This window comes from Momordica charantia (assembly GCF_013281855.1).
Source record: "Momordica charantia cultivar OHB3-1 chromosome 1 unlocalized genomic scaffold, Mcharantia_2.0 BLBB01000001.1, whole genome shotgun sequence".
NCBI classification, from domain to species: domain Eukaryota; kingdom Viridiplantae; phylum Streptophyta; class Magnoliopsida; order Cucurbitales; family Cucurbitaceae; genus Momordica; species Momordica charantia.
The window spans coordinates 15,740,685-15,768,029 of record NW_028275157.1 but is presented as its reverse complement, the minus strand read 5'-3'; the positions used below and the strand labels follow the sequence as shown (position 1 = coordinate 15,768,029).

General features: G+C 36.9%; 1 protein-coding gene across 11 annotated transcripts; it reads right to left on the bottom strand.

Annotated features, from left to right (window-relative positions):
• Positions 1 to 64: 64 nt before the first annotated feature.
• Positions 65 to 27,320, bottom strand: NODGS (nodulin/glutamine synthase-like protein). 11 transcript variants are annotated; one of them, XM_088126022.1, is made up of 28 exons: positions 27,178 to 27,320; positions 25,848 to 26,011; positions 19,411 to 19,599; positions 18,321 to 18,549; positions 17,844 to 17,907; positions 15,161 to 15,370; positions 14,939 to 15,013; positions 14,183 to 14,219; positions 13,260 to 13,349; positions 12,389 to 13,109; positions 11,443 to 11,691; positions 11,297 to 11,363; positions 11,090 to 11,206; positions 10,903 to 11,008; positions 9,681 to 9,837; positions 9,478 to 9,573; positions 9,244 to 9,292; positions 8,779 to 9,047; positions 8,115 to 8,287; positions 7,763 to 7,883; positions 7,636 to 7,688; positions 7,415 to 7,544; positions 6,403 to 6,548; positions 5,738 to 5,926; positions 3,196 to 3,461; positions 1,187 to 1,329; positions 430 to 575; positions 65 to 331 (listed from the first exon to the last, which is right to left on the bottom strand). In XM_088126022.1, exons 10-27 carry the CDS (start codon positions 12,548 to 12,550, stop codon positions 513 to 515), a joined length of 2,556 nt encoding a protein of 851 aa, XP_087982148.1. In that variant the 5' UTR covers positions 12,551 to 13,109; positions 13,260 to 13,349; positions 14,183 to 14,219; positions 14,939 to 15,013; positions 15,161 to 15,370; positions 17,844 to 17,907; positions 18,321 to 18,549; positions 19,411 to 19,599; positions 25,848 to 26,011; positions 27,178 to 27,320; the 3' UTR covers positions 65 to 331; positions 430 to 512. The 11 variants fall into 11 exon arrangements, with proteins under 11 accessions (XP_087982148.1, XP_087982142.1, XP_087982143.1 ...); XM_088126016.1 differs by having other exon boundaries at positions 14,183 to 15,013; XM_088126017.1 differs by lacking the exon at positions 14,183 to 14,219 and having other exon boundaries at positions 14,891 to 15,013.
• Positions 27,321 to 27,345: the final 25 nt, after the last annotated feature.

The window sequence follows — 27,345 nt, the reverse complement described above, 5'->3', positions numbered from 1 at the left end:
GCATGATGCCCTGATGCCCCTCAAGAGCGAAAAGCAACTCAAATTTTTCTAGCATCGCATAATCTTACAAGGCCAATCCAGAATATGAATATATGTAGTGAGTTTTCTTCACAAACTGAACAGTCACAACACTGAAACCAAGAAATTGCAACCAATAATTGTTCGGAAATATTTATAAACACCAAGACATTACCGTTGAGCACATCACATCACCTATCACAATGGATAAGAACAGACAATTGACAGTCGGTCATCAAAAGCCAGACTTCAAGCTGATGCTGCAAAGAAAGCTTCCAACAAACTTTTGCATTCTTGGATAAGCCATTCCAACCTGTTAAGACAAAAAGTGGTTCAACTTCTTAAACGAAATTATTATCAAGAAAAAAAACCTATATTATCACGACGAAAAGGTCAACCTTCTTTACAAACCTTTGAGAAGTTTCTGTACCAAGGGGAAAAAAAGAACCTTTGGAAAGTTTCCGCTGAACACTGGAGCGAGTTCGGGTTGGTTCCTAGTAGCGGTGTATAAGTTGCTTGTATGCATCCGGATGCTTCGAGTAGTACTCCACCTCTGCCTGCAAATATCAAATTTTTGAATGTGGAGGAAGAAGCTCTTAGTCTTTGAAATGAAAGTAAAAAAATATGTTGATTACAAGTAAAATAACTTGCATGCAGCATCCCAGTACTTGGTAAATGAGGAACCTATTTTCTAATTCCATATGCAATTCTGGAAGAACTACATTCAAAGATATGCTTGAGAATGATGTAGTCGAATGACTTGTTTGATACCCCATCTATAATCTTTGTTTCCATTTTCTTATAAATTTGAAACGCAAAATAATAATAATAATAATAAATAAACAGAAAAGCGTTTGCTTCTCAGTTTTTTGTTTTCTATTTGAATAAAAAGGAATTAAAATGGAAGTTACAATATTCCTCTCTAAAATGAACATTTTCAAAAAGAACTCTCACAAACTGAGATTGAAAACTAGAATAGGAAAAGATGTGGTCAAGCCAGACATGGACATATATAGGATAAAATATATGGTTATCAAAAGAATAAGAACATATCCAAATGGTGAGGCATTATTAGTGAAAATTATAAAGCCATAGCAATATTCAGAATGAAATTTAAACTAATTTATGGACTGTGAGATCATTGTTAGAAGTTAAATTGCAAACATACCTTCCGAATTGCCTTTATGGAAACCACCAATTTTTCACCTATAAGATCTGTCAAGGTATTGTTCTTTTCCAGAGCTTCCACAGATTCAGAAAGCGATTTGGGCAACCTTTGGAGCTCTAAACAAAGGTCGGAAGGATTCTTATCTGCTTATCATACACATCCAAGTTTTTATTAGAATACAACATAAAACTTTTTGAAAAAAGACTTGAAGTACTTTGCACACATTCTTGGAAAGTGTGTAACGTTGAGTGAATCCAACAAGTGTAATGGAAACTTTATCAATAACACAAGCATATGAAAAGTGTCATGTCTAGATTGATAATGTCCCCCCTAAAAGAAATATATATAAAACTATCAACTATTCTGCCATTCCAGTGGCCTACGGTTCTAATAAGTGAACAACTGTTCACCACATGGTGTAGCACATGGTGTAGTTTCAAGACGGTGACACCTACAAATATACTAAAGTTATCAATAGTTTCTACAAGGCGAAACTGCCATCCCCACATGGTGTAGTTTTTAAACCCTTCACCACCACCCTACAATTCTATCAAGTGAATCTAACTCTTTTTTAATTTATTTACTCGAGACAAGGTGAACAACATATTGAGTCCTTGTTTATTTTCTCCCGTAAGAACATAGGGTAGCTGACATCTCTTGTCATTCTATATAAACTAATATGTGTTTTTCATTTTTAACAAGTTAAAAGGAAAACTAATGTGTTCTACCCTTTTTTTTTTTGGTAGGAAACAACAATTTCATTGACGGTATTATACAAAGGGGGTGATGAACCTATCCAATGACGATAAAATAACTTCTCCAATTAGATGTAAGAACATTCATACTATAATTACAAAAAGGGGAGACATTATTACACGAAGATAGTGCCAAAAACATAATGTGCTCAGATAAATACACCGAAGAACTTTTCTTGTTCTGAAAAAAATTGGAATTTCTCTCATTCCATAGGACCATATGACGCTCTATTGAGGTGATGCCAAAGAGTCTTCTTTACTTTCTTGAAAAGATGATCTGCGAAATCCATTGGGCAGTGTTGCTTGGAGACCCTCTACCAACCAAAACCTGAAAGAAAAAGCCTCCAGATCTGGGAGGAGAAAGTGCATCCCATAAAGATATGGTCTTGGGACTGTACATCACACTGTCATGGTCACTCTAAAAGCATGTGGAAAGAGTCCATCCTATATCATATTTCTGTCCCTTTCTCTATCCAACTATATTATAAGGTATTCAGGGAGTTTTGTGTGCAAGCTTCAAGGTTATGACCACTTTGGCAGTCTCTACAAATTCACTATTGTCAATGATAACCTTGCACATTGTGAATGAATGTGTTCTAAATCTTGGCTACAGCCTTTCTGGGATTCTAGTTGAAATCTCAGAGTCGCTCTGACTTATGTTGAGAGTTTCCATTAGGATAGGACAATGCCTAGTCCAATCAAACCTATAACATTTTATGCCACTACTTCACTTGGTGGACAACTAGTTCTGTTGTCGGAACGTCATTCATTGTCTAAGCAGGTTTTGTTTTGAATGGTTCACCATTTTTTTTTTCAACATTCCATTGTCTAAACAGGTTTTGAATGATTCAACGCAATAACTATCCTTGGGAGTCAATACTATTTGGAGATTTAAGTCACCCCTAGACCTTATAGCTATGATAAATTTAATATTTTCAATATAATATGAACTAAATGGGGTGTCAATATTATTTGGAGGCAGAAATCTAATTTTTTTCAATAGTCTTACCAACAGTAAAGTCTAATTATATTATAATAATTTAAAAGAACCTCAAAGTTTGGGCTTTTTTTGCCCCAAGTAAAGGTGGAGTTAACCAACAATGTGTATGGACCCATGAAATTACAAGCCAATATTCATTCGTTATGAAAAGGGTTTTATCCGAGAACATGCAGCCTTGTAATTTTGAGTAGTAGTGCCATGCATATTCCAGCTAACTTATAAATAGTAATACTTTAATGAAAGCAGAAACTTACCAACAGGTTCAGATATTGAAAGTAGAAACTTACCAACAGGTTCAGGCAACCGAAGATGGTTTCGCAGGCCATCTAATCCAGCAGAAAGAATAGCGGCTAGACCCAAGTGTGGATTTGCACAACCATCAAATGATTTGATCTCAAAGTTACTCACTGAACCAACAGATATTCCAGGTGGACAAGCAGTTCTTAGTGGAGATTCTCTATTTTCTTTTCCCCAACATTGATAAGCTCCACTCCATGTATTGGGTTGTATACGGTCATAACTACAAGCAAACAAGTTGGCAGGGAAATGACGAAAGTTAAGCAACCCTATTACCTTTTTGGTTAGTACACCCTTACGGGACATTGCTGAAGAACCTTTATACTAAACTGAGGTTCAAATGAGGAGCAACAAATATGTTATTCGATACGTTGAACCATTAGACTGAAACTATGCATGATTGTGGGGAGAAAGATAATTGACACTTTTTCTAGGGAAAAAATGTTCGATTTTGAGGAGATTATCAAACAAATAATTTTTTTTTTTTTTTTAATAAGAAACAATTTCACTGGTGACTGAAATTAAGGGGGAAAAACCCAAAAAAAAAACCATTGGAGTTACAGAACTTCTCCAATTGGTTAGTAGAGAATTCATACTATGAGAAAGAAAATAAGGAGATTCTTTACATCAAGACATAGCAAGAAAAATGATGTTGTCAAAAAGATTATGAAAGGTAGCTCTTTGTTAAGGAAGAGCCTATGGTTCCTTTCATTCCAAAATGTCCAAATAAATGCTCAGATGATTTGCTTCCACATGGTCTCCTTTCCTTTCTTGAAGGGGTTTCCCACAAAAACAAGAGAGAGTAGGACTTGGATTTCAAACGGGACAGCAACCGTCTAGTCAAAGGCAAGGAGGATCTTGTTCCAAAAGTCTGTGGCCATTGTGCATGTGTGGAACAGATGAGAGGGAGTCACCCATCTTTTTTGCAGAGTATGCACCAGTGAGGGGAGAGAGCAAAGAATTCAAGCCTTTGTTGCAGCCTATCCGAGGTGTTTGACTCCCTTGTGAGCAAGTTCCCAAATAAAGAATTTGATTCTTTTGGGGTCAAATCAAATCAAATTTGATTCTTTTGGGCAGTTCCCATCCTTTTTGAAGCCACCCTCATTGGCCACCCATTCATAAAAGAAGGAAGTACTTTGGAGGCATTTTGTAAGAGCCTTTTCTGGATTATATGGAGGAATGAAACTACTGCACTTTCATCTATAAAGACCTTCCTTACGAGAGGCTTTTTGAATCAATTGTCTTTGTAGTCATTTCTTGGTGCAAATGTTCCCCTTATTTATCATTATAGTTACACTTCCCTCATCTCCAATTGGAAGTGCTCTATGTAACCTCTTTGTGGGTCTTTTGTAATTTCATATCATCAATAAAATTGTTTCTTTCACCAAAAAAAATTTCTTTTGGGGTAGTTATCTCCCCAGATGACTTTGCCAAGAGATGGGTGGAGGAAAGAGCCCTTCGGAACCATGTCTGCGAGAAGAAATTTGGTAGAGAAGGTGCATTTGCTGTCCAGTGGCCAAATTCAATAGTCTTCACCGATGTAGAGGAGGGTGGCTTCTAGTTTGCTAGATAGTGAGGCCCAATCTATTATTTTGTCATCCTTTAAGTGTCGCCTAAAATCCAAATCCCAGAAGCATAGATTTGGATTCCAAGTCTCCTTAAAAGATACTGTTTTCCGAAGGGAGAGGGCATGTAGACAAGGGAAGGATGATGCCAAGGACGAGTCTAACAGCCATTTATCATAATAGAAGGATGTAGAAGCCCCATTTCTTACAAGGGAGGAGATTCTGTCAAAGATAAGGTGCCTCTGTAGATGTTACTCCAGGGACCATGGGCAAGGTTTATGGATTTTGAGCCAGGCTTTGTATTATGGGCTTCGGTTGAGTATTTGGCCTCAATGAGCCAGGCTTTGGAGGGGTCAACCCAATCAAACTCCCAACCTTGCCTCACATATGCTGACTCTTGCTGATGCTGGCATGATTTCTTTGACCATTGCATACAATGGTTAGTCTACACTAAAGAAGGTACTTATTGAGTATTTCTATTGCTCACAGACTTTTCAGGTGACCTAACAGGTGATGCTGAGACTTCTATTGAGTGATCCATCCAGGTAGTATGCTTTCTTTAGTATTTTATTGAAATGTCTAGAGTTTCTTCTGTAGTCTCTCAACTTCTAAATATATATTACAACAAACATTTAGTTTAATTGGTTTTGTGACAAGGCATCCCGTTGAGTTTTACAGGTATACAAACCCTTACATTTATGTTTAAGATGTTCTCGTTTATCTTTTATACAAGTATACCTATGTATAGCATGCATTAGTTGGTAATCAGGTTAAGGTCGTTGTCACTGAGATTTCTTGAATAAGTAACTACTTATAGATAAAATGAATGTCAAACATTGATATGTTGTGAAATCCACCGTTCTAAAAGTTAGGAGTAGGTTAATACAGCAAATTAAATTGTTAGAATTATAGAATTTGAAGTGGTAGTGTTCACCTGTTCGGAACTGGAGCTGTAAATGCCAAAATTGATGAAATATGATGTAAAACCCCTGCCATGAACTCCTCCCCAACTACTGACATTCCATGTTTGGAAGATCCATCGGATGCCATGAAAACATTTTTGCCATTTTGCCATAAGCTTACATGCACGTGGGAGCCAGAACCAATGTCATCCAGTGCATACCTAAGCAATGATAAGAAACCATAATGTTATTCATTTTAGAATATTGAGTTCAGTTCATAGTTCAAGAACATTGACAAGTCCACAAGACAAAATAAAACCATTGAAGGTTAAATCATATTTCCATCACTATACTATACCACTTATGTTAGTTTTGTTGCTCCCATTTTAGTCTGTCTTTTTATTTTTTCCACGTCTCAATCAAAATAACAGTCTAGGTCCTATCATAAGTCATAACCAAGAGTCTCTTAGGAATTCATGAAAGCAGCAATAGGATTATTGGATTAACTCATGTGTTATGTATTTATGTTTCAAATCTCAATAGGGAACTAGATTTTTCATATGGGTCCCAAGTTAAAACCATTAGCAAAAAAATAGTCTCTCTCTCAAACATTAGCAAAAACTAGTTCAACCAGTAAAAAATTGTTGCACTCATTCCAGTCAAGTGAGTGTTTACTTGATTGAATCCAAAAACGTACTTGGGCATAAATGTTGCCAACAATCCAAGCTTCCTTGCAGTAGCCCTAATCACTTCACGAGTGTAAATTAAGTTGTCAGCAGCATTGAGACAAGCGGTATGCCCTAAAGCAATCTCAAATTGACCTTTCCCAGCTTCTGCATGCAACTACAAGATAAAAAAAAGTCTCAAGCAATTAATTTCTTTTTTAATGAGCAAAGCATTTCAAAGTCTTGGTAAACTAAAAAAAAAAAAAAAAAAAAAGAAAACTAACTCGATTCTGAAGAGATTGAGAGGAAGGTAACCTATATAATATGTAGATTACTTGATGCGGTAATAATATATGTTTTTGGTGCAAATCTATTATCTGCAACCTACTTTAAGCAAAATACGAATGGTGTATAGGGGCATTACAAAGGACTGGTAAGGTAAAACCTATACAGTACGTAGATTATGTAATGTGGTAATAATGTGTTTTGTTAGACGGTATGTTAGATAATTGAAATAGATTGTAGATATATGCCTAGATAACGTTATTATTACATCAAATAATCTATGTACTATATAGGTTATATCCCCATGGAATAGTGCTCCATCAGCTTAGTAGAAGTGTACCCCAATACACACCATAACATCAAATAATCTACATATTATATAGGTTACAGGTATGCAATCAAAGAGTCTGTCCCCTCCAAATCTTGAAAGCTTTCAGTTTCATGCTTTCACAGCCCATATACAAGTGAAGAGAAAAAGAAAGTAGGTTGGAAAAGTGCTACCAAAACAAATTGTAAATATTAGTTCATATGCTAGCATTTTTACATCTGAAAAGATTACAAGTTATCATCCTCATCCACTTTACTAGATATGCACAATGCAATTAAGAAGTAATAACTCCATCATCCATCCATAAATGCATGTTGCTGATCCAGAAAAGTAATTGGCATGTGTCCTTGAATAAATAGGGAACTAAAATACCAAAAACTTCAATTCTAACAATACTTCTGTTCTTACTTGTGATCCTTTTTTTTCCATACCTGTTCCACAGTAATATTCAAGGAGTTCAAGGAAGCAACTACTTCATGAAGAATAGGAGAGGCAGCATCATATGATGATGTAGAACAATAGGGTGCTGAATCAAATGGCACCCAATCTTCTTTGCCATCACTACAAAAGTTCAATTTAAATAGAGAAATAAAAATTGGCAAATTGTTATATTCAAAAATTAATCGAGGCATTGAGAATATTAGATCCCTACCTAACTGAAATTTTTAGTAGAAAAAACTCGTTTTCAAAGCCTGCATTCATTTCCTGGACACAAGACATTTAACAGAGTAAATATTTTCTACATCATCTATTCAAAAGACTTTAACGATCTTTCGTACTAGGTCAAATTCATCTTTCAGAATTCTAGAGACCCTGCGTAAGGCTTCCCTTGGGCAGTATTCCCAGGCTTCACCGGGTCTAAGATGCATATCAGCTAAAACCATCTCCTCATGCTTGTTCCTGTTGAAGAAAGCAGTGGAATAGGCTGAACTAAAAATGGTACCAATTAAAAAATATACGTGAATTCCTCTTCCTAAACAGTGGTATAAATTAGAAAAACAAATGTGAATTTCTAAATAGTTATTTGAACAAACTAAGAAACTCTTTTTATGTAGAGAAGTTAGTGTAGGAGAATTAAAAACTTGAATTGTGATGCAAAAAAACATCAGAAACATTCTGGAATCTTCATACCAAGGAACCATCCATTTGGTTGATAAATCTGGCAAAAGTCTGATCTCACCCACACCAGTAAGATTACTCCCGTCAGCTGGACCATCCAAATGAGAGGTCATTCCCATACAGGCAAAAGTTAAACCAACCCCATTCTTTTCAACAACATCATTGAACCGCTCGGAGGGAACAACCTGGTTTGATTAGATCATAAATCACGTAAAATAAATAATAAAAACTCCAATCCTGAGAAAAGAAGGAAAAGAAAAGGACCTTTACAGCACATTGGGTGTAAAAAGGAAAAATATATATATTTGATCCAACATTAGGAAAGCCCTCCGGGTGGAGGTGCTTGCTCCAAGAACGGGAAGGATTCCATTTTTCTTAGCAAAGGAAATAATCCTTTTTTTTTTATTTAACGAGTATAAACAGAACAAACTTTTTTATTTTAAGAAATTTGATGGAATTTTTTCTTTATTTATAATGGACCTCTTATCATACTTCTTTGTTTTCCAAGAAAATAAGGAAAAAAAGGTACTCTGGGAGGCCATCTTGAGGACGACTTAAAACAAATATATGCTAGAAAAATTTAGGTAAAATTTTATAAAAGAATTTCTGATTTTTTTCCCAACATATTATAGTTATATATATAATTATCAAAAAGAGAAAAGGAAAATAATCTCACACGGCATCTGTGTTGTCCAGAAGCATCAACCCAAATAATGCGAACGAGCCTGGCATCCTTTTGCACAACATCAGTTTTCGTCAAGGGAATAGAAAATATTGAACTATTAGGAATAGAACTCTCATTCGTCAGATTAATCTTGTATAATCGAATAGCATTTTGTGCAAAGATATCATTCACAGCTTCAACAGCCTCGAGAATTGAGAGGTCACCATCATTACAAGCATCCCGTAAAACAGAAAAGATAACATCCCGTGCTTTCTTTGCACCTACAAAACAAGTAAAATTAGTTTGAGTTATGAACCAATAATAAGTGCAGATAATGAAAGTATTCCTGTGTTACGAAAAGACCACCAAAATGATAAGATACTAACCCAGCTTGTCTCTCTCTCTCTCTCTCTCTCTCTCTCTCTCTTATATCTTTTGATATACCATTAAAACGTTCATATGGTCATATTTCTGTACCTAAATAATAAGTCTCAGGAAAAGCATATCCATCTGTGCTGAACATCACCTGCAATTTTGATGTCAAACTTTTAGCCAAACGACACAAACTAGCAAACTTGTGCATGAAAAAAGATCAATAAAAGCCATACCATAAACTATTTCTTTCTTACTTATCCAAGAAGTTTGCTTTATGTAAAACATACTTCAAGAAACACTTAACTATAAAGAACCTCAATACTGCACTCCTTTCACCTTTTTAATTGGAGCAAGCTCTAACAGTTCTTTAAGTGCAGATATCATGCCATGGACGCTAAGCTTTGGAATTGCCAATCCAAAGTCGAGGTAGACCTGAGAGATTAAAAGCATAAATAAACCAGAAAACTTACTGCTTTATCAAATATCATCCAAATCTCATATTTCGAGATCAAAAATATAATGAAGATGAATATTTCAACCTGAGGATAAATAGAAGCGAGATATGACGCTTCCTTTGAGAATGGGTAGGATGCATGTAACAGAACTATGCAACATTTAGAGAACCTCTTATCCTCTAGAACACTCCGAAGATGAAGTGGATTGGCCAGCCGCAAATCTAGATCTTTGTCTCCAAATCTAGTGGCAGGAAACACAGACAAAATTATATGAGACGGGACTAAAAATGAAGCACCTCGTGATTTGATAACTGTGCATACTATGGAATCGAATAATGCCAACATATTTTATACTAACTTATTTACAAAATAGTTGTCAACATGTCCTTAATTCTTCTATTCCTACCGCTTTCAAACTTCCCAAAATTTAACAATTTATTTTGATAGGAAACAAATGCCCTTCGCCTTCAAATGACTTTCCTCCAAGACTTTCCAAAAGCCAAGAATCCCCGTGATTAGGGAGAAAAGTCGACACTCCAAAAAATTCATTTAAAATACTTTAACCAACGGACAGTGGAGGCTTCTTTGTGCCTTTTTTGTACTCTTTCCACTGTTCGTATAGTTAGTGCTTATGGGAGGCTTCTCTTGAGTTATTCAGAAAGGTATATGGGTTAATAACTTAATAATTTCAAGGTTAGAAAATAATATCTTCAGTCCTTTATGCAGCCATGGCTTTAGAGGAAAAGCAAAGATTTTTTGGATCAACATTGTTAAGTACTATTTGGGGCATATGGTAAAAGAAGAACAAGAGAATCTTTGATAGCAAGAGTTCTCCTTTGGATGAAAGCTTTGAACTAATCAAGCTTCATGTGGCTTCTTGTCATGGTCTGTCCATAACTTTTCAAAACTATTCAATCCACAAAATTATTTATGGTTGGAATGTTATTAGTAAAGTAAGATGCAAGTAAGTTTTTGCTTCTAGTTATGGGGTTTACCTTGGTATGGTGTCACATAGCAAGTTTATCTTGTACAAATTAATTTGGTGGGTATTGCGAATTTTGGTTTCTTGTAGAAAGAGGACCCTAAACCTAAAATGAGGAATCAAACAAAAGCCTCCAATATATGTTGATAAATAGAAGTGGGAGTACTACAAAAAGATTTGTGAATACCATTCCAATTAGAGGTTGTATAATGTACAGCCAACAAATTCAAGTTACCAGTTATATCATAACTTATACGCCTTTTAGTTTAACTGTTTAAGTCAGAACACAACGTAGATCAAACAAATATCAGTACTTTATCTTACCCAGTATGTATTTGCATTGGTAAGTTGAAGTGCTGAGCAACTTCCAAACTATGAATAAATATATGGTCAATAAGGCTTTTGTTAACTATCCGAATAGGCTTTCCACCTGGAATTATTATACATTTATTAGTATATTATGAAGAGAAATAGAGAAATGCAGAGAAAACCTTGTCTAAGTCGTATTGACCTTGTAAAACCTCAACGAGACCTTCCTCGGCATCTTTCTTTGAGACGTTCACATTGATTTCTAGACCACTGCGATATGCTGCTATACTTTTCAGTCCATATATCTCATGAGCCAATGTACTACAGCTTATAAGGAAATACAATAGAGTAGAGAGTCTAATGTCCGCCAATAATAGTATATAAAGTCACAAAACAAACAATGGATATGATTTCAACTTCCTAAGAAATGTTTTTGTGAATTCATCCAGTGTCCAAGAAGACCCACCTTGAAACTCCTGTTCACATACATAAAGCAATCAGGGGAAAATAAAGTTCAAAAAATTTTCAAGACAAAAAATCACATCTATATCTCACTTCGTCAAGAATGTTCTCTGCCAAACGTTCGATTCTCAATATTCTACCAACAACTGGAACAAAATTTCTATGCCACTCTATGCTATGCTTTTTGTCCAACTCTAATCCATCATCGATGAGTACGGCAGATATTCTTGCAGCTTTGAAGCATAAGCAAATGGAATCTAATCCAGAGGATTTCCTGTATTCCTCAACCCCGCGCAAGGATGGTTTACAATCATAAAGTTCAACGATATCCCTCAAGTTTCTCTGCATTACACATATCACAAACCGGTCAGAAGAAAGGTCTCAATCCAGTGCTTCGATATCATAGAACTCGAGTAATATTAAGCTCAATTTACTTCATAAGCAACAATATAAAAATTAAAATTAGTGCGTTAAGCTCAAGTCTATATTAGATTTAGACGTGGGCATCAAAAATGGAACCAGACCCCGACTTACCGCTGGACAAGCCAAAACCCTGAAAAACTTTCCAGATTTTTGGCCCACTAACCTTAAAAATTCAATAATACTAAAATTCCTGGAGCACCACGTTCCAGTGAGCAGTGGTCAATCTGCAAACCCGGTCACATTTGGCACCACGGTATCTTTACTAACTTATAGTAAGAATCTTACAGCACAACGCACAGAAAATATGAATAATAATTTATATCTAGACAGAGAACTCCTTAAGCCTTTGTGGGAATATTATGCGACACATTTTTATACGTTCAGACTAGTATTATATAGATTCATAGTTACTTTGCCAGAGGTTTCAAGAATCCTGCAGTCTCAAGTGATGCCTAAAATTAACAGTTGAGTGACGTTTGGTTTGATAAACACGAACTTTATCGCAAACGAGTGGATGGCCAGCAGTTGAACGAAACAAGAAGACAATCGAATAGGTTCGAGTTCCGACCGAAGCGCGAGAAGAGTCAAAAGTTGAGGCGGGCGAGATAGCAAATACCTTGAAGGAGAGGGAATGAGGAACATAAGCCGAGGCGTCGCCGTGAGCTTCGGAGAAACAATCGATGAAAGGAACAGTGGAATCCAGAGCCACCAGATTGTGGGCGTGGGCGTCGACTACCACCGCTCCATCAACCGCATTCTTCAGAAGCCTGAAATCCATCTTCTTCACGGTGGAACTTTGGAAATTTTTGGCGGTGACTTTTGTGACTCCCAAAATACAGTTTCTTTTATTAGATGTTGAAATATTAAATAAAATCAGCGTGACATAAGAAAATGGTTCATTTAGTCTGCCGTTAATTCATCAACAAAAGTGATGACGTGGCCATCTTAAAATAATTTCAATTGCAGTACGGCAAAGTTGATGATATTATAAAAGTTAAGTTCTCAACTAAAAACATCGTACCAGCCAAAACACGATATCTGGTCCATTATGGAAAACCATTTAACATGCAAAAGAAGCCCAAAGAAACAAGCCACAAAAAAAAAAAAAAAAACTGATAATCACACGTAGTGAAGCTTAGCAAGAGCATAATAGTATTTATATTGCACTAAATTGTAAGTTTGAGCGTGAATATATTATATTATACATATGGAATAGACAAACAAAAGGAAATGTTGAGAAAAATGGCAATACTCTTCTATCTAACAAGTGCTAACATTGATGCCTTTGAGATTTGCACAGATGAGTCTGAGAATACTTGATAACGTAGCAGCAATGTCTGCAAAGTGAACATTTGAAGGGCCAATGAGAAAAATAGTCGATCACATGACATAATAACAATTAGGTGGAAATGAGAAGCTCTCCTAGTTCTTGTCTCCTCCTTGATACAAAAACATCAATTCATGAAACTTGACAAAACGTTACAAACCTCGTGCATGTTCAGCTTTCCCTCAAGTGTTGAAAGCAACTCAAAAATTTTCAGCTTCCCATAATGTTACGAGGGCGAACCTTTCAAATACTGAATATACGAACACATGATGTGAGTCAGTCACCAAACTATAACAAGAAAATTGCAATGAATAATTGTTAAGGAATGTTTTTCAATGGGAAGACATTAATATTCAGAGCAACACCTATCATAACGAAAGAAAATAGACTATTTCAAAAGGTTTATTTCCCCTTATTGTTGATTACTAGATACTACCAAGATTATTGCAGTTAGGCTGAAAATGTAACACCATTTTTGAATAATCAGATTTGTAAAGTTTATATACATAGATACACACAACCAAATTAATCAATTTGTCTTGGCTCCGCTAAATATCAAATTTGTACAAAAATTGAACTAATTCTCACAAACGTTATTACCAAATATTAAAAGCTCAAGTATTGTTCTACTAAAAGAAGAATCATGCCATTTTCACTATACTTTTTATCTACTTACCCATCAGTTAACATTCTCCATCGTCTGCTAGTGATATTTAACTAGCCGAAGATTCTATGATATAATAAACTCATCTTGAATTCATAACCTCTTGAAATAGGTGTATGTTAAATGTATATATATATACACACCGTCACATTAAACATTTTTTTAAAAAATTCAATAGTCTTCCTCAGATCTAAACTAAAGAATGATATTTTACACTGTGAGTGGTCATTCAAGTCAGCAAGATGGAAGTGGAACTTCCAATTTCATCCTATTCACGAGCTTTTCCTCTCCCTATTTTCAAATATCTTATTATTTGATTTCTAACAGCACTAAATATGGGACTACATGTCAAGAAAAACAGTAAACAAAATTACTGCTATATAAAAATAATAAATAAAGCATACATTCAATGCACATACTCGAAAGCAAGTGGACATTCTTGCTTCACATGAAGTCCTGCGCAGTTTAATTTCATCAACACCAAGCAAAATGAACCGACTGTTGTGCTCGAATAGTAAATACGAATTACAACGTTATTAAGCTAATAAAATATCATGATCTTTGTTTCATAAAAAAATAATAATAATAAAATAACGATCTACTTGGAAGGCAATGGCTTTTGTTTTTATGCGTGTGTTTCCATCTATATGTATATCTTTTTAATAGTTGAAAGCTCGTGTTTCTAAAATTTGAATCAAAGTAACATACGGTCTTAGCAAAAATGTAATCTAGATTAAGCATCCCAAAATCTAAACTCAACTTCACAAACTTATGTTGTACAGACAACATTTGTAAGCATGACAGATTTTTTTTATTATGAGAAATCGAACTCCCGTCAAGAAAAATAGAAGAATATACAAGGGCTTGTAAGATCTTATTATATTATTTTGTCAATTTAGACTCCCAAACGTTTCTCAACATATCCAAAAACCGATACTTATTTAGTCTTAGTTTGAACATAATTATTGGCATTCGAGATAATGACTAATCACAGGAAAATTCTAAGACGGAAGGATACATTATGATAGAAATAGAATCACGCTAATAAACTCAACTAAAAAATAAATGGCCAATAACAAACCTAAGTAAGTTAACAGAAGAAATAGGAAAACTTAAGAAATTAATACCCAACCACGCACAAGCCAGTTCCAAGATGTCTTTGAGAGAGTGCTTACCCATGCATCAGTACTCCATATACACTGGTAAACCTATAAATTTACTTCCAATCATAGAATGAGTGGGTTTGATGTCTGCAGCACAAAAATTTCAAAAATATTACATATAGGGTGAAATGAATTAAAGAAGATCCAGTAGTAATCTTGGAAATAAATTACACTTATCTTCCTCTGTTTTTTTCAACAAAATTCATTCGTACAATAAAAACTGACGGTCGGTACCTGAATGGAAGGCGACTCTTCGGTGTAGGATTTCTCGACGGCAACACGGGCAAATTGGGCGTTGAAGTTAGTGCAGACCTTGCCGTCGACAATCACAGAGACAGTCACTTAAATATCTCACTAAGCGAAAGCATTCGAGACCAAATACGAACGAATTGTACAGCGGTTTCAAGTGGTACGCAATCCTAGGCTTCCATGTTAACGATCATCCTGAAGTTGGAAAACATAGCCCCTGTTAACACCATCAAAGAAAGTCTAAGCAGTAGCCAAAATTTCCAAGCATGCTAAAGAACTCGTAAACCCTAACCCTAGCGCTAACGCTGTTGTGAGTTCCCCAATAGATGGATGGATGGACTCGCCAGAATCGCGCCATGGAATTGGCAGGAGAAGATGAGAGGAGAATCTGTCGTTCGATTTTTTCGTCGCGGTGGCCTTCGAGTCTGGACTGAGAAGAAGAAGACGCACAGAACCCTTATATAGGATGGAGATTCCGTGTCATCTGCGTGTAATTTACGCGTTTGGTTCATTTACTTTTCCTTAAGCTGTTGACCCGGTCAACCCCGTGTGCGGTACGCGTTTCTTTTTCTGTTTTTTTTTTACCGCCAAAATATTATGTCCGTTGTTTAATGAATTTTCAACTCCTTTTTTTTTCCTTTTCTCCAAAAAAAAAAAATCTCTTTTTTACAGAAACAACTGCCTAACTAACTGGACACTAGTTATGTTGTCTTTGGTTGACATGATTGTAATTAAAGTTATAATTATCAGTCCTTGAAAGAAGAATGCATTACTTATTAGATCAAATCGCGTTACTTATTAGATCATATTGAAATACAATCACATCAATAAACATAAAAAAATATGCTTGAAATATTTTTAATTATCATCCAAAGTCGAAATTGTAGTGGTATTCATCATATCTAAAACAAAGAAGCACTTGTCTCCCAAAATTGGAAGAGGAAGTTTCTCTTGCATATTCTCAATCTAAAGAGAGGAATATGTTCCTCACCAGATATAAACGAAGTATTAGTGTTCTTCGATAGATCTAAATAAGGAGTCGGTGTTCTTTGTTGGATTTGGACGCTGAATAAAAATGAGAGGAATGGCAGGCAAGAAACATTGAGGAGGCAACGAGCATCAGCAATGAAATTAGGATGAAGGAAAGAGGAAGGAAGAATAGAGAAGGAGATAGAAAGTTCGATGACCATAAAAATATTATTAAATTAATCTATATTGATAAATCAACAAGTATATCGTGGTTAGCTTAATTGAAAAAAATTCTAACATTTATCGACAAAAGCATTTTAGAGACGATTTAGAACAATCCTACAAATTTCAAAGACCAAAAATAGACATATAATCTAAAACTCATGAACCAAAGTTGTTAAAACAACTATGCAAACATGAAAAGAGTAATATAATAAGAAAAATGTCATTTTCAACCATTTCAGACCTATTTGATAATGTTACTATTTTTTTTATTTCTCAAACATAACTACATGTATGTTTATTATTTCTAATTTTTAAGAAATATTATAAAAAAATTTATATAAATTTTAGAAACAATAAAATATTATTTTATTCCTTATTGAATTCGTAGGTGTTGAAAGTTATGCAACCTTATTTTGATTTATTAAAAACGACTTTAAAAAAGAGCCCTTATATAACAATGCAATCATCTAATGATTACAAATCATACTATACACTTGGTGTGAACATACATATATTCAATATAATAAACAACACCATATCACACTAGAACTTAAATTAACAAACATAATAATAACAATAATAAAATACTCTGTTAAAAAAACATTAATTAAATACAACATTTTTTAGCATTATATATTTTATCCTATATATGTTCATACCTGGCTTGACCACATCTTTTCCTATTCTAGTTTTCAATTCCAATTGATGAGAGAGATCCTTTTGACAATGTTCATTTTAGAGAGGAATATTGTAACTTCCATTCTAATTCCTTTTTATTGAAATAGGAAAAAAAAAACTGAGAAGCAAAGGAGTTTTTCAAGGGTTAAACACACATTTGGTACATTAAAATAACAAACTAATCAAACTTCAAAATTAGTTAAGATTTAGTCATTTTCATTAAATATTAGGTCGTGAGGACCCTTTAATTTGTACACATTGATCTTAATTGGCAGTCGGATCAACTTTTTTTTGTTAATCTGAACTTAATATTAAATTAAATCGTTATTTTAGAAAGTTTAAGTACTAAATTGCAATTTTTTTTAGTTAGGAATAATACACAAAACTCCTAATATGTATCAGCTTGTCTTTTCAGTGAAATATACACAAAACTCCTAGTACATACCAGTAGTTAGCAGGGGAGATTGTTATGATCTTTATTATATCCCAACTTTTTTTTCTTCAAGTTAAATTGGCCTTTTCAAAATTTTTCATGCTCGGTAAGATAATAAGTAATTTTGAAAACACTTGGTATCAGATAAGTTTAACATGCTTCCTTTATCATATAACCTTAGTTATTAATATTTAGTTAAATTCAAATTTATACAGTTTTAGCAAATCATCTCCCGTACAAAAAAATTGGAAATGTTATTTCTTAAAAAAAAAAGTTTTCGCATAACACATTAACATTATTCTTAAATAGCCAAACCTAAGTTTTTGCAGCTGAATGAAAAAGTTTGGTAAGTGGCAAACAGACCTGTGATAGGTAGCAATTGGTTCCGTAACATTCAGAATTTGTGATGGCGAGAGTCACCCGAAACCTGCATGAAAAATCAGTGTTGCGATTAAAAAAAAAGGGTAAATTGTACAAACCACCCCTAAAGTATGGTAATTATTACAATTACACCCTTAAACTTTCAATGGTAAAAATTAGACCCTCAAACTTTGATAAGTGAAAAAATTAGACCATTGAACATTCATTAGTAAAAAATAAACCCTCAAATTTTCATGGGCAATGAAATTAAACCTCTAAATCATTTAATAGTAAAGATGAAACCATAAACTTAAAAAAATTACCTCCTATTTTACTTTATTTCTCCCACAAACCCTTAAAATGAGCATTAGAAGGATAATTAAAACTGTGTCTTGCAAAATATTCAAACTCAGATTCTGTTAACACCAAATTCTCTAAACAAATGCTGAAGAATGGAATATCCATAAAATTAAATTTCACCTCTTTAATTGAGAAGAATGATATATTTGCTCCATTGAAGATTATCTGTGCCTAAATAAAAGCTAATTTTGTTCTGTGTCTTCTTATTCGCAGCAACCCCATGGGAACTGAAGGGCCTCCACCCAAAATTTGTCACACTCATTCTCTTTGTAATTTTTTACTTGTGTAATTGAAAATCGTTGAGGGCCTGTGATCTTGTTTTCTTGGAATTTTATTTCACTTCCGAGTTCTGCAGTATTGAAGAAAAATTGTAGCCATTGAATCAATCTCTGTTGGGACTATTTCTCTTATAAATGATTTTCTTCGTAATGGTTTTCCAAAAAAAAAAGAGAAAACGTCGAATTCCTACACCTGAAAATCAGTTTTCCACAATTTCCATTTCGATCAAAATTAAATGACCAAAATCAGTGAATGTTGGGAGAGTGAGAAAAAGTAGAGATCCAAAGGAAATAAGAGTAAACCATATGTAATTTTTTAAAGGCTAGGGATGCAATTTTATCATTTATGAAAGTTTGAGGGTTTATTATTTACTACTAAATATTCGGGGGTCCAATTTTTTCACTTATCAAATCTCAAGGGTTTAATTTTTACAAATGAAAGTTTAAGGGTGTAATTACAACACCTACCATAGTTTAGGGGTGGTTTATGCAATTTACCCAAAAAAAAAAAAAGCATCAACTTCTTTAGAGGTCCAGCTGCTATAGATGCTTCTTTTTCCAGGAGTGTTTTACAATCTGACGTAAAAAGGAAAGACCAATATGAAGATCAAAATAAAAATGCCTTCTAAAAGTGGAAAACCAACGCGAATTTACTCCATATGAAACACTAGAAAACAACTCACATAAACGAGAACCAATTGCTGGTAGGTTTAGTGGATTTTGTTGTTCTTATCATTCGTGGTAGGTTAGTGATTTGAGTTCATTAAGTTGACAAGTCATGACATAAACTAGTGGATTAGAAGCCATACGTATCCATTTCAAAGAAGTTATTCAGATGATATTCAAAACCCAGTTGGATTTTCCAACCGGCAAAAACATAAAGGTCAATACTCAATTGTTAGAATTATAGAATTTGAAGTGGGAGTGTTCACCTGTTCGGAACTGGAGCTGTAAATGCCAAAATTGATGAAATATGATGTAAAACCCCTGCCATGAACTCCTCCCCAACTACTGACATTCCATGTTCGGAAGATCCATCGGATGCCATGAAAACATTTTTGCCATTCTGCCATAAGCTTACATGCACGTGGGAGCAAGAACCAATGTCATCCAGTGCATACCTAAGCAATGATAAGAAACAATAATGTTATTCATTTTAGAATATTGAGTTCAGTTCATAGTTCAAGAACATTGACAAGTCCACAAGACAAAATAAAACCATTGAAGGTTAAATCATATTTCCATCACTATACTACACCACTTATGTTAGTTTTGTTGCTCCCATTTTAGTCTGTGTCTTTCAGTTAAATCATATTAATAGTCCCATTAACAAACGTATTGATTTCGATGAATTATTTGACATCAGTAAAAGATTAGTGAGTCCATGTCAATTTGGTGAGTAAAAGTAGCATGGCTGAAAGAAGTCAACAAGTCTAGTCTACTATCCAGGCAAACAACTAGCTATACAAAAAGGTGTTCTAGTTCAAAATTAAAAGAAAAAAACCTAGCAGGCCAAGATTATTCATAGGATTTAACGAATACTGGGATTGGAACATATAAGTAAAATGATGTTGTCTTGCTTGACAAAACTGCATTCATTTACTTAAAACAAAGCGACATTAGTTTACTAAATAATTGATAGGCCCCCAATAATAAAGAAGTATGCTAGGAGGAGGGGGGGTAAGGAAGAGAGAATGTTCCCATGGGCCCAAGTTAGGTAGAGGGCAATTTTGGGAGTGAGAGAAACGGTTATATAATCTGCTGTATGGGAGGGGTGTGGGCATCTTTTTGTGTAATTTAAGGATGTGTAGAAGAGGTAAGGGAGCTCTCGAATCTCCCTCAGCCCTGTAAATTTCCCCTCTTATACATAAATAATAGGGCAGGTTCTATCATTTTGGTATCAGAGAGAGGTTATTTCTGGGAATGGTAACAAGGATGGAGTCTAGGGTTGAATCAGTTGAGCAACAATTGTCGGGAGTGGTTTCAGCTGTAGAAGACAGCCGTGAGTCGTGGAAGAAGGAGTTATCGTTATTCAAAGAAGAAATAAGGTTATGGATGACAGCCGTGTCCCAGAGAATAGGTGTCGATGAGAAGGCCCGAGAAGATAAAGGAAAGGCACTAGAAAATGCAGAATCTATCGGGGAGAAGACTCCGACCAATGTTGCGACCACAAGCGAGGGAACCCTCTCGAACGCCTTGGCCCCAGTTTTCGATCTTCGGATGCGGAAACTTGAGGTACCAATTTTTTAAGGAGAAAATCCAGACAGATGGTTGCATCGGGTTGCTCGATATTTTGTGATCAATCGATTGACGGACAAGGAGAAACTAGAAGCGGCGGTTTTGTGTTTGGAAGGAGAAGCTCTTAATTGGCATCAATGGGAGGAAAAACAGCGACCTATACAGACTTGGGAGGAATTCCGGGCGCTTTTACTTCAACGGTTTCGACCGACCTTGGAGGGCACGTTGTGCAATCGATTTATGGCAGTGCGCCAGGAAACCACTGTGAGAGACTACCACCGGCGGTTTGAGGGAGCAGGAGGGCCAGTCGACGGCATACCTGCGTTTGTCCTCGAAAGTTTGTTTCTCAACGGACTGAAGGAGGACCTTAGGAAGGAAGTTAGGGTTATGAAGCCCAATGGGCTTAAAGAAATAATGCACATGGCCCAACTTATAGAGGATAAAAATACGTCTGCCCAAGTAAATCATGGGTCATCTGGAACCGTGAATACAATTAAGGGCACCGGGTCTGCTAGCGGGTCGGTTCGCACCGTCTCAATTAGCACCACACGTGCTAATGCATCACGAAATGGGGAGGTGGCGAACAAAGGAAGCGACGCACAAACTCCTTTAGGGCAATTTCGGAGACTCTTGGACGTTGAGTTGAAGAGCAGAAGGGAGAACGGGTTGTGCTATCGTTGTGACGAGAAATTTTCGCCGGGCCACCGATGTAAAAAAAAAGAGTTGCAGGTCCTCGTGGTGCAAGAAACTGACGCAGAGGCGGAGGAATTTCAAGATGCCATCGACACCATCACGAAGGAGCACAAGAAAAATGGTGTTGGGCTGGCGATTCTGTCATTTTCGTTGACCGGAATTTCTACCCTACGGACGAAGACATTAAAGGTGAGAGGAACTATTGCGGGTCGTGACGTCATGGTATTGGTGGATAGCGGGCCACTCACAATTTCATCGATGAAGGATTGGTTAAGGAATGTCAATTGCCGCATAGCGAGACGACGAAATATGGGGTTGTATTGGGCACGAGCGATGAAGTAGCAAGTCAGGGAATATGTCGAGAGGTTGAACTGGTATTTCCCAATATAACTGTAGTCCAAGATCTCTTACCCATCTCTTTGGGCAATGCAGGTGTTATTCTTGGAGTACAGTGGCTCTCGACATTGGGGGACTTCACCATGAATTTACAGAAATTGACTATGAATTTTGAGCTGAACCAACGTCGGATTGTGTTACAAGGGGAACCGAGCCTCCACTGGACCCATGTTTCACTGAAAGCCATGTTACGGGTATTGCGACAAGAGAAGTACGGGGTTATTCTGGAGCTGAATTCTATAATTAAGGGCAGGGAGCAGGGACCAACACTAACACAATCTGATATTCCCGTGGAAATCCAGCAAGTTTTGGGAAGATTCGCGGGGGTCTTCCGGCCATTGAATGGGTTGCCTCTCTCACGAACCCAGGACCATGCTATTGAATCAGTTTCCTCAGTCGGATCAGTGAACGTCCGCCCGTATCGGTACCCACAATGTCAGAAGGATGAAATTGAAAAACTCGTTCGCGAAATGTTGACGGCAGGTATTATCCAACCCAGTTCGAGTGCTTTCTCTAGTCCGATCCTCTTAGTTAAGAAGAAAGATGGCAGTTGGTGGTTCTGTGTGGACTATCGAGCTCTTAACCGCGCCACAGTACTCGACCGGTTTCTGATTCCGGTGGTGGAGGAGTTACTGGATGAACTGTTCGGGGCCACAATCTTTTCTAAAATTGATCTGAAGTCGGGTTACCATCAAATCCGTGTGAAGCCCAGTGATGTGCATAAAACGGCTTTTCGAACACACGATGGGCACTACGAGTTCCTCATTATGTCGTTTGGGTTGCGCAACGCCCCGTCGACCTTTCAATCTGTCATGAACGACATCCTACGACCCTATCTCCGTAAGTTCACCTTAGTCTTCTTCGATGAAATTTTGGTTTACAGTTCCTCTGTGCAGGACCATCAGAAACATCTCAGCTTGGTGTTGCAAGCCTTACAGACCAATCATTTGGTGGCCAATGAAAAGAAATGTTCGTTCGGTGTGTCCCATATTGAGTATCTAGGACACATTGTATCCGGTAAGGGTGTGGCGGCTGACCCCTTGAAGATTATCGCCATGGTCGAGTGGCCTACCCCGACAACCATCAAAGAATTACGCGGATTTCTCGACCTCATCGATTATTACCGTAAATTCGTCCAGCATTACGGAACGATAGCTTTTCCGTTGACTCAACTCCTTAAAAAGGACAGTTTCAAATGGTCTCCGGAGGCCACGGTCGCATTTGAAAAGTTAAAACAGCTCATGACTGAAGTTCGCGTTCTCGGCCTTCCAGATTTCTCTAAGGCTTTTGTGGTGGAAACCGATGCTTCAGGGGTTGGGTTAGGCGTTGTCTTGATGCAGAATAATCAGCCACTTGCTTACTACAGCCATGCCTTGCCGGCTACGCAACACTATCGGGCCATTTATGAGCGGGAACCAATGGCCATGGTCATGGCAATACATAAGTGGAGACCCTACTTGTTGGGCAGAAAATTCATTGTCCGAACCGATCAAAAAGCCCTAAAATTCCTTCTTGACCAGCGTATGATTCCGGGGTAATACCAGAGGTGGATCACAAAACTATTGGGATACGATTTCACCATTGAATATAAACCCGACTTAGAGAATAAAGTCGCGGATGCACTATCACGACGGCCCGCGGTACCGGAGTTGCAAGCTTTGTCCTTGATGGGGGGACTTAATACCACTGTACTTACACAGGAAGTTCAAGAAGATGAGGAACTTTCCAAAATTATGGTGGCACTTCAGAATGACCAACCCACAATCCCAGGTTATTCTCTCAAACATAATGTTCTTTATTATCATGACCGATTGGTGTTATGCCCTTCTTCTCCTTCCATTCAGTTGTTTTTGCATGAGTTCCATAATTCCTCCACGAGCGGGCATATAGGGTTCCTTAAAACCATGGCTCGACTTCATCGGGAGGTCCATTGGCGAGGTATGCGGTAGGATGTACGGCGTTTCTGTGCCAATTGTTCAATTTGTCAACAAGCAAAATACCTATCATTAGCACCTGCTGGACTCTTGCAACCACTGCCTATCCTAGAACGTGTTTGGGAGGATGTTTCTATGGACTTTGTGGAAGAACTCCCGTGCTCAAATGGCTATACTTCTATTTTGGTGGTAGTGGATCGTTTGACGAAGTATAGTCACATCATACCGATTAAACATCCGTTTACAACTGTTTCGATTGCCCGTATTTTTGTGAAGGAGGTTGTCCGTCTCCATGGCGTTCCCCGTAGCATCATATCGGATTGGGATAAGGTTTTTACGAGCTTGTTTTGGGAGGAGCTGTTCCGTTGTGTTGGTACTTCTTTACGTCGCAGTTCTTCATATCACCCTCAAACGGACGGTCAGACCGAAGTGGTAAACGCGCTGCCTTGAGACTTATCTCCATTGCTTCACTATGACCACACCGTCTAAATGGGTACAATGGTTATCATGGGCTGAATTCAGCTACAACACCTCCTTCCATACTTCAACTAAAACGTCCCCATTTGAAGCCGTTTATGGCCGGTCACCTCCCCCGATTCTGCCTTATGAAGCCAGTACCTCCCCTGTCTCCCTGGTCGATCAATAGCTCCAAGACCGTGATATGATGCTACGACAACTCAAATCGCATCTAATGTCGGCCCAGCAGCGTATGGTGGCCCATGTCAATGCCAAACGGCGCGAGGTGGAATTTGATGTGGGCACTTGGTTTACTTGAAGCTTCAGCCCTACCGTCAGCACAGTCTGCACCCCCGCTCTAACGCCAAGTTAGCTCCTCGCTTCATTGGCCCTTATCGGTCCTGGAACGTGTTGGGCCCGTTGCCTACAAGTTGGGCTTACCGGAGTGGGCTGCCATCCATCCCGTGTTTCATGTGTCGCAGTTACAGAGAGCAGTGGGTCATACTTTTCCGCTCCTACCATTCCCTAAACACTTGGGGGCAGATGGGATCGTGAAAGCCAAACCTAGTGAGGTGTTGGGCATCCGAACACGGGCAACTCAGCCAACCGCCTTGGATGTCCTTCTTCGGTGGGAGGGAGGTATAGTTGAGGATGCAACATGGGAACCAGTTGAGGTAATCCAAGTCCAATTTCCAGATTTTCACCTTGAGGACAAGGTGTCTTTTTGGAAGGGGGTAATGATAGGCCCCCGATTATAACGTATGTTAGGAGGAGGGGTAGTAAGGGAAGAGAGAATGTTCCTGTGGGCCCAAGTTAGTTAGAGGGCAATTTTGGGAGTGAGAGAAACGGTTATATAATCTGCTGTAAGGGAGGGGTGTGGGCATCTTTTTGTGTAATTGTTTGGCTAAAGGATGTGTAGGAGAGGTAAGGGAGCTCTCGAATCTCCCTCAACCCTTAAATTTCCCCTCTTATACATAAATAATAGAGCAGGTTCTATCAATAACATGTTTTTTAAAGACTACATCTATCCTCATCCCTACAAACTCTCCCCTCATATATCACACCCCCCAACTACACTCTACCTTTGCCATCACCATCACCAACTACTCGATTCGACCCTCTAATCACGTTAGTTTGTTCGTTGGCCCCTTTCAACTATTTCTAACCGTGATCCATCAGTTGCATCATACAAAACAAAGTAATCTTTTATGAAGTCCCCAACCGATGGCCAATAAACTTTGACTCCTAGTAAGGATGGAGGTACAAATAATATGGGTCCAAATATCTGGAGGTAATACTAGTAAATATATCAACCAAGTAACTTGGAATTGGGAGAGTAAGGACGGCTTTCACATCTATTCCTCCTTTTTATTTTTTCCACATCTCAATCAAAATAACAGTCTAGGTCTATCATAACCAAGAGAGTCTCTTAGGAATTAATGAAAGCAGCAAATAGGATTATTGGATTAACTCACTTATTATGTTTCAAATCTCAATAGGGAAATAGATTTTTCATATGGGTCCCAAGTTAAAACCATTAGCAAAAAATAGTCTCTCTCTCAAACATTAGCAAAAACTAGTTCAACCAGTAAAAAATTGTTGCACTCATTCCAGTCAAGTGAGCGTTTACTTGATTGAATCCAAAAACATACTTAGGCATAAATGTTGCCAACAATCCATGCTTCCTTGCAGTAGCCCCCTCTAATCACTTCACGATAATCACTTCACGAGTGTAAATTAAGTTGTCAGCAGCATTGAGACAAGCGGTATGCCCTAAAGCAATCTCAAATTGACCTTTCCCAGCTTCTGCATGCAACTACAAGATAAAAAAAAGTCTCAAGCAATTAATTTCTTTTTTAATGAGCAAAGCATTTCAAAGTCTTGGTAAACTAAAAAAAAGAAAGAAAACTAACTCGATTCTGAAGAGATTGAGAGAGGGTAACCTATATAATATCTAGATTACTTGATCGGTAATAATGTGTTTTTGGTGCAAATCTATTATCTGCAACCTACTTTAAGCAAACAAATATGAATGGTGTATAGTGGCATTACAAAGGACTGGTAAGGTAAAACCTATACAGTACGCAGATTATGTAATGTTGTAATAATGTGTTTTGTAAGACGGGATATTAGCTAATTGAAATAGATTGTAGATATATGCCTAGATAACGTTATTAGCACATCAAATAATCTATGTAGTACTATATAGGTTAGATCCCCATGGAATAGTGCTCCATCAGCTTAGTAGATGTGTACCCCAATACACACCATAACATCAAATAATCTACATATTATATAGGTTACAGGTACGCAATCAAAGAGTCTTTCACCCCAAATCTTGAAAGCTTTCAGTTTCATGCTTTCACAGCCCATATATAAGCGAAGAGAAAAAGAAAGTAGGTTGGGAAAGTGCTACCGAAACAAATTGTAAATATTAGTTCATATGCTAGCATTTTTACATCTGAAAAGATTACACGTTATCATCCTCATCCACTTTACTAGATATGCACAATGCAATTAAGGTGAAATGAATTAAAGAAGGTCCAGTAGTAATCTTGGAAATAAATTACATTTGTAGATTGGAAAAATTCGGAAACATTATCGCGACTACCAGATATAATATATATTATTTGAAGCAAAACATATAAGATTGCCAACATGAGTATAGCTCAGTGATAATTGAAACCTACACCTACTTCTTCCATTCAGGTGGGAGATCCAGACTCTCGTACCCAAATTTCAATTTGTTGTATTAAAAAAAGGAAATATAGAAGATCAATCAGAATAGATACATCATACAATCAAACCCTAGAGATTTTTTTTTTTTGTCACAACAAACCAATAATATCAATGAAAGGAAATCATACCAAGAAAACGATAGAGACGCCCTCTAATGTGTTGACATTTTGAGTCAAGTTAAACTTGTATAATTGTATTGACATTTTATGCAGAAAATGAAATATCATTCAAAACTTCAAATACCTATCATCACAAGCCCAAATTTTCTGAATTTCCTTGATCAACAGCGTAGTGTTAAGGTGGGAAGCCCCACCCTCCTCTCTCACAGCTTTCTTCACCAATTTCCAATATAATCCAGCCCCCTTTCTCCGACTTTCAGCTTCCTCTCCTTCAACCATCACCTCTTCAATG

Excerpts from the sequence above, each read along its gene's own strand:
- NODGS (XM_088126006.1), bottom strand. The coding sequence starts at position 12,550 with ATGGATTTCAGGCTTCTGAAGAATGCGGTTGATGGAGCGGTGGTAGTC. Across the intron at positions 9,838-10,902 it reads CCAATGCAAATACATACTGG|ATTTGGAGACAAAGATCTAG; the intron begins GTAAGATAAAGT and ends TCCTGCCACTAG. Across the intron at positions 7,884-8,114 it reads ACCAAATGGATGGTTCCTTG|GAACAAGCATGAGGAGATGG; the intron begins GTATGAAGATTC and ends TTTCTTCAACAG.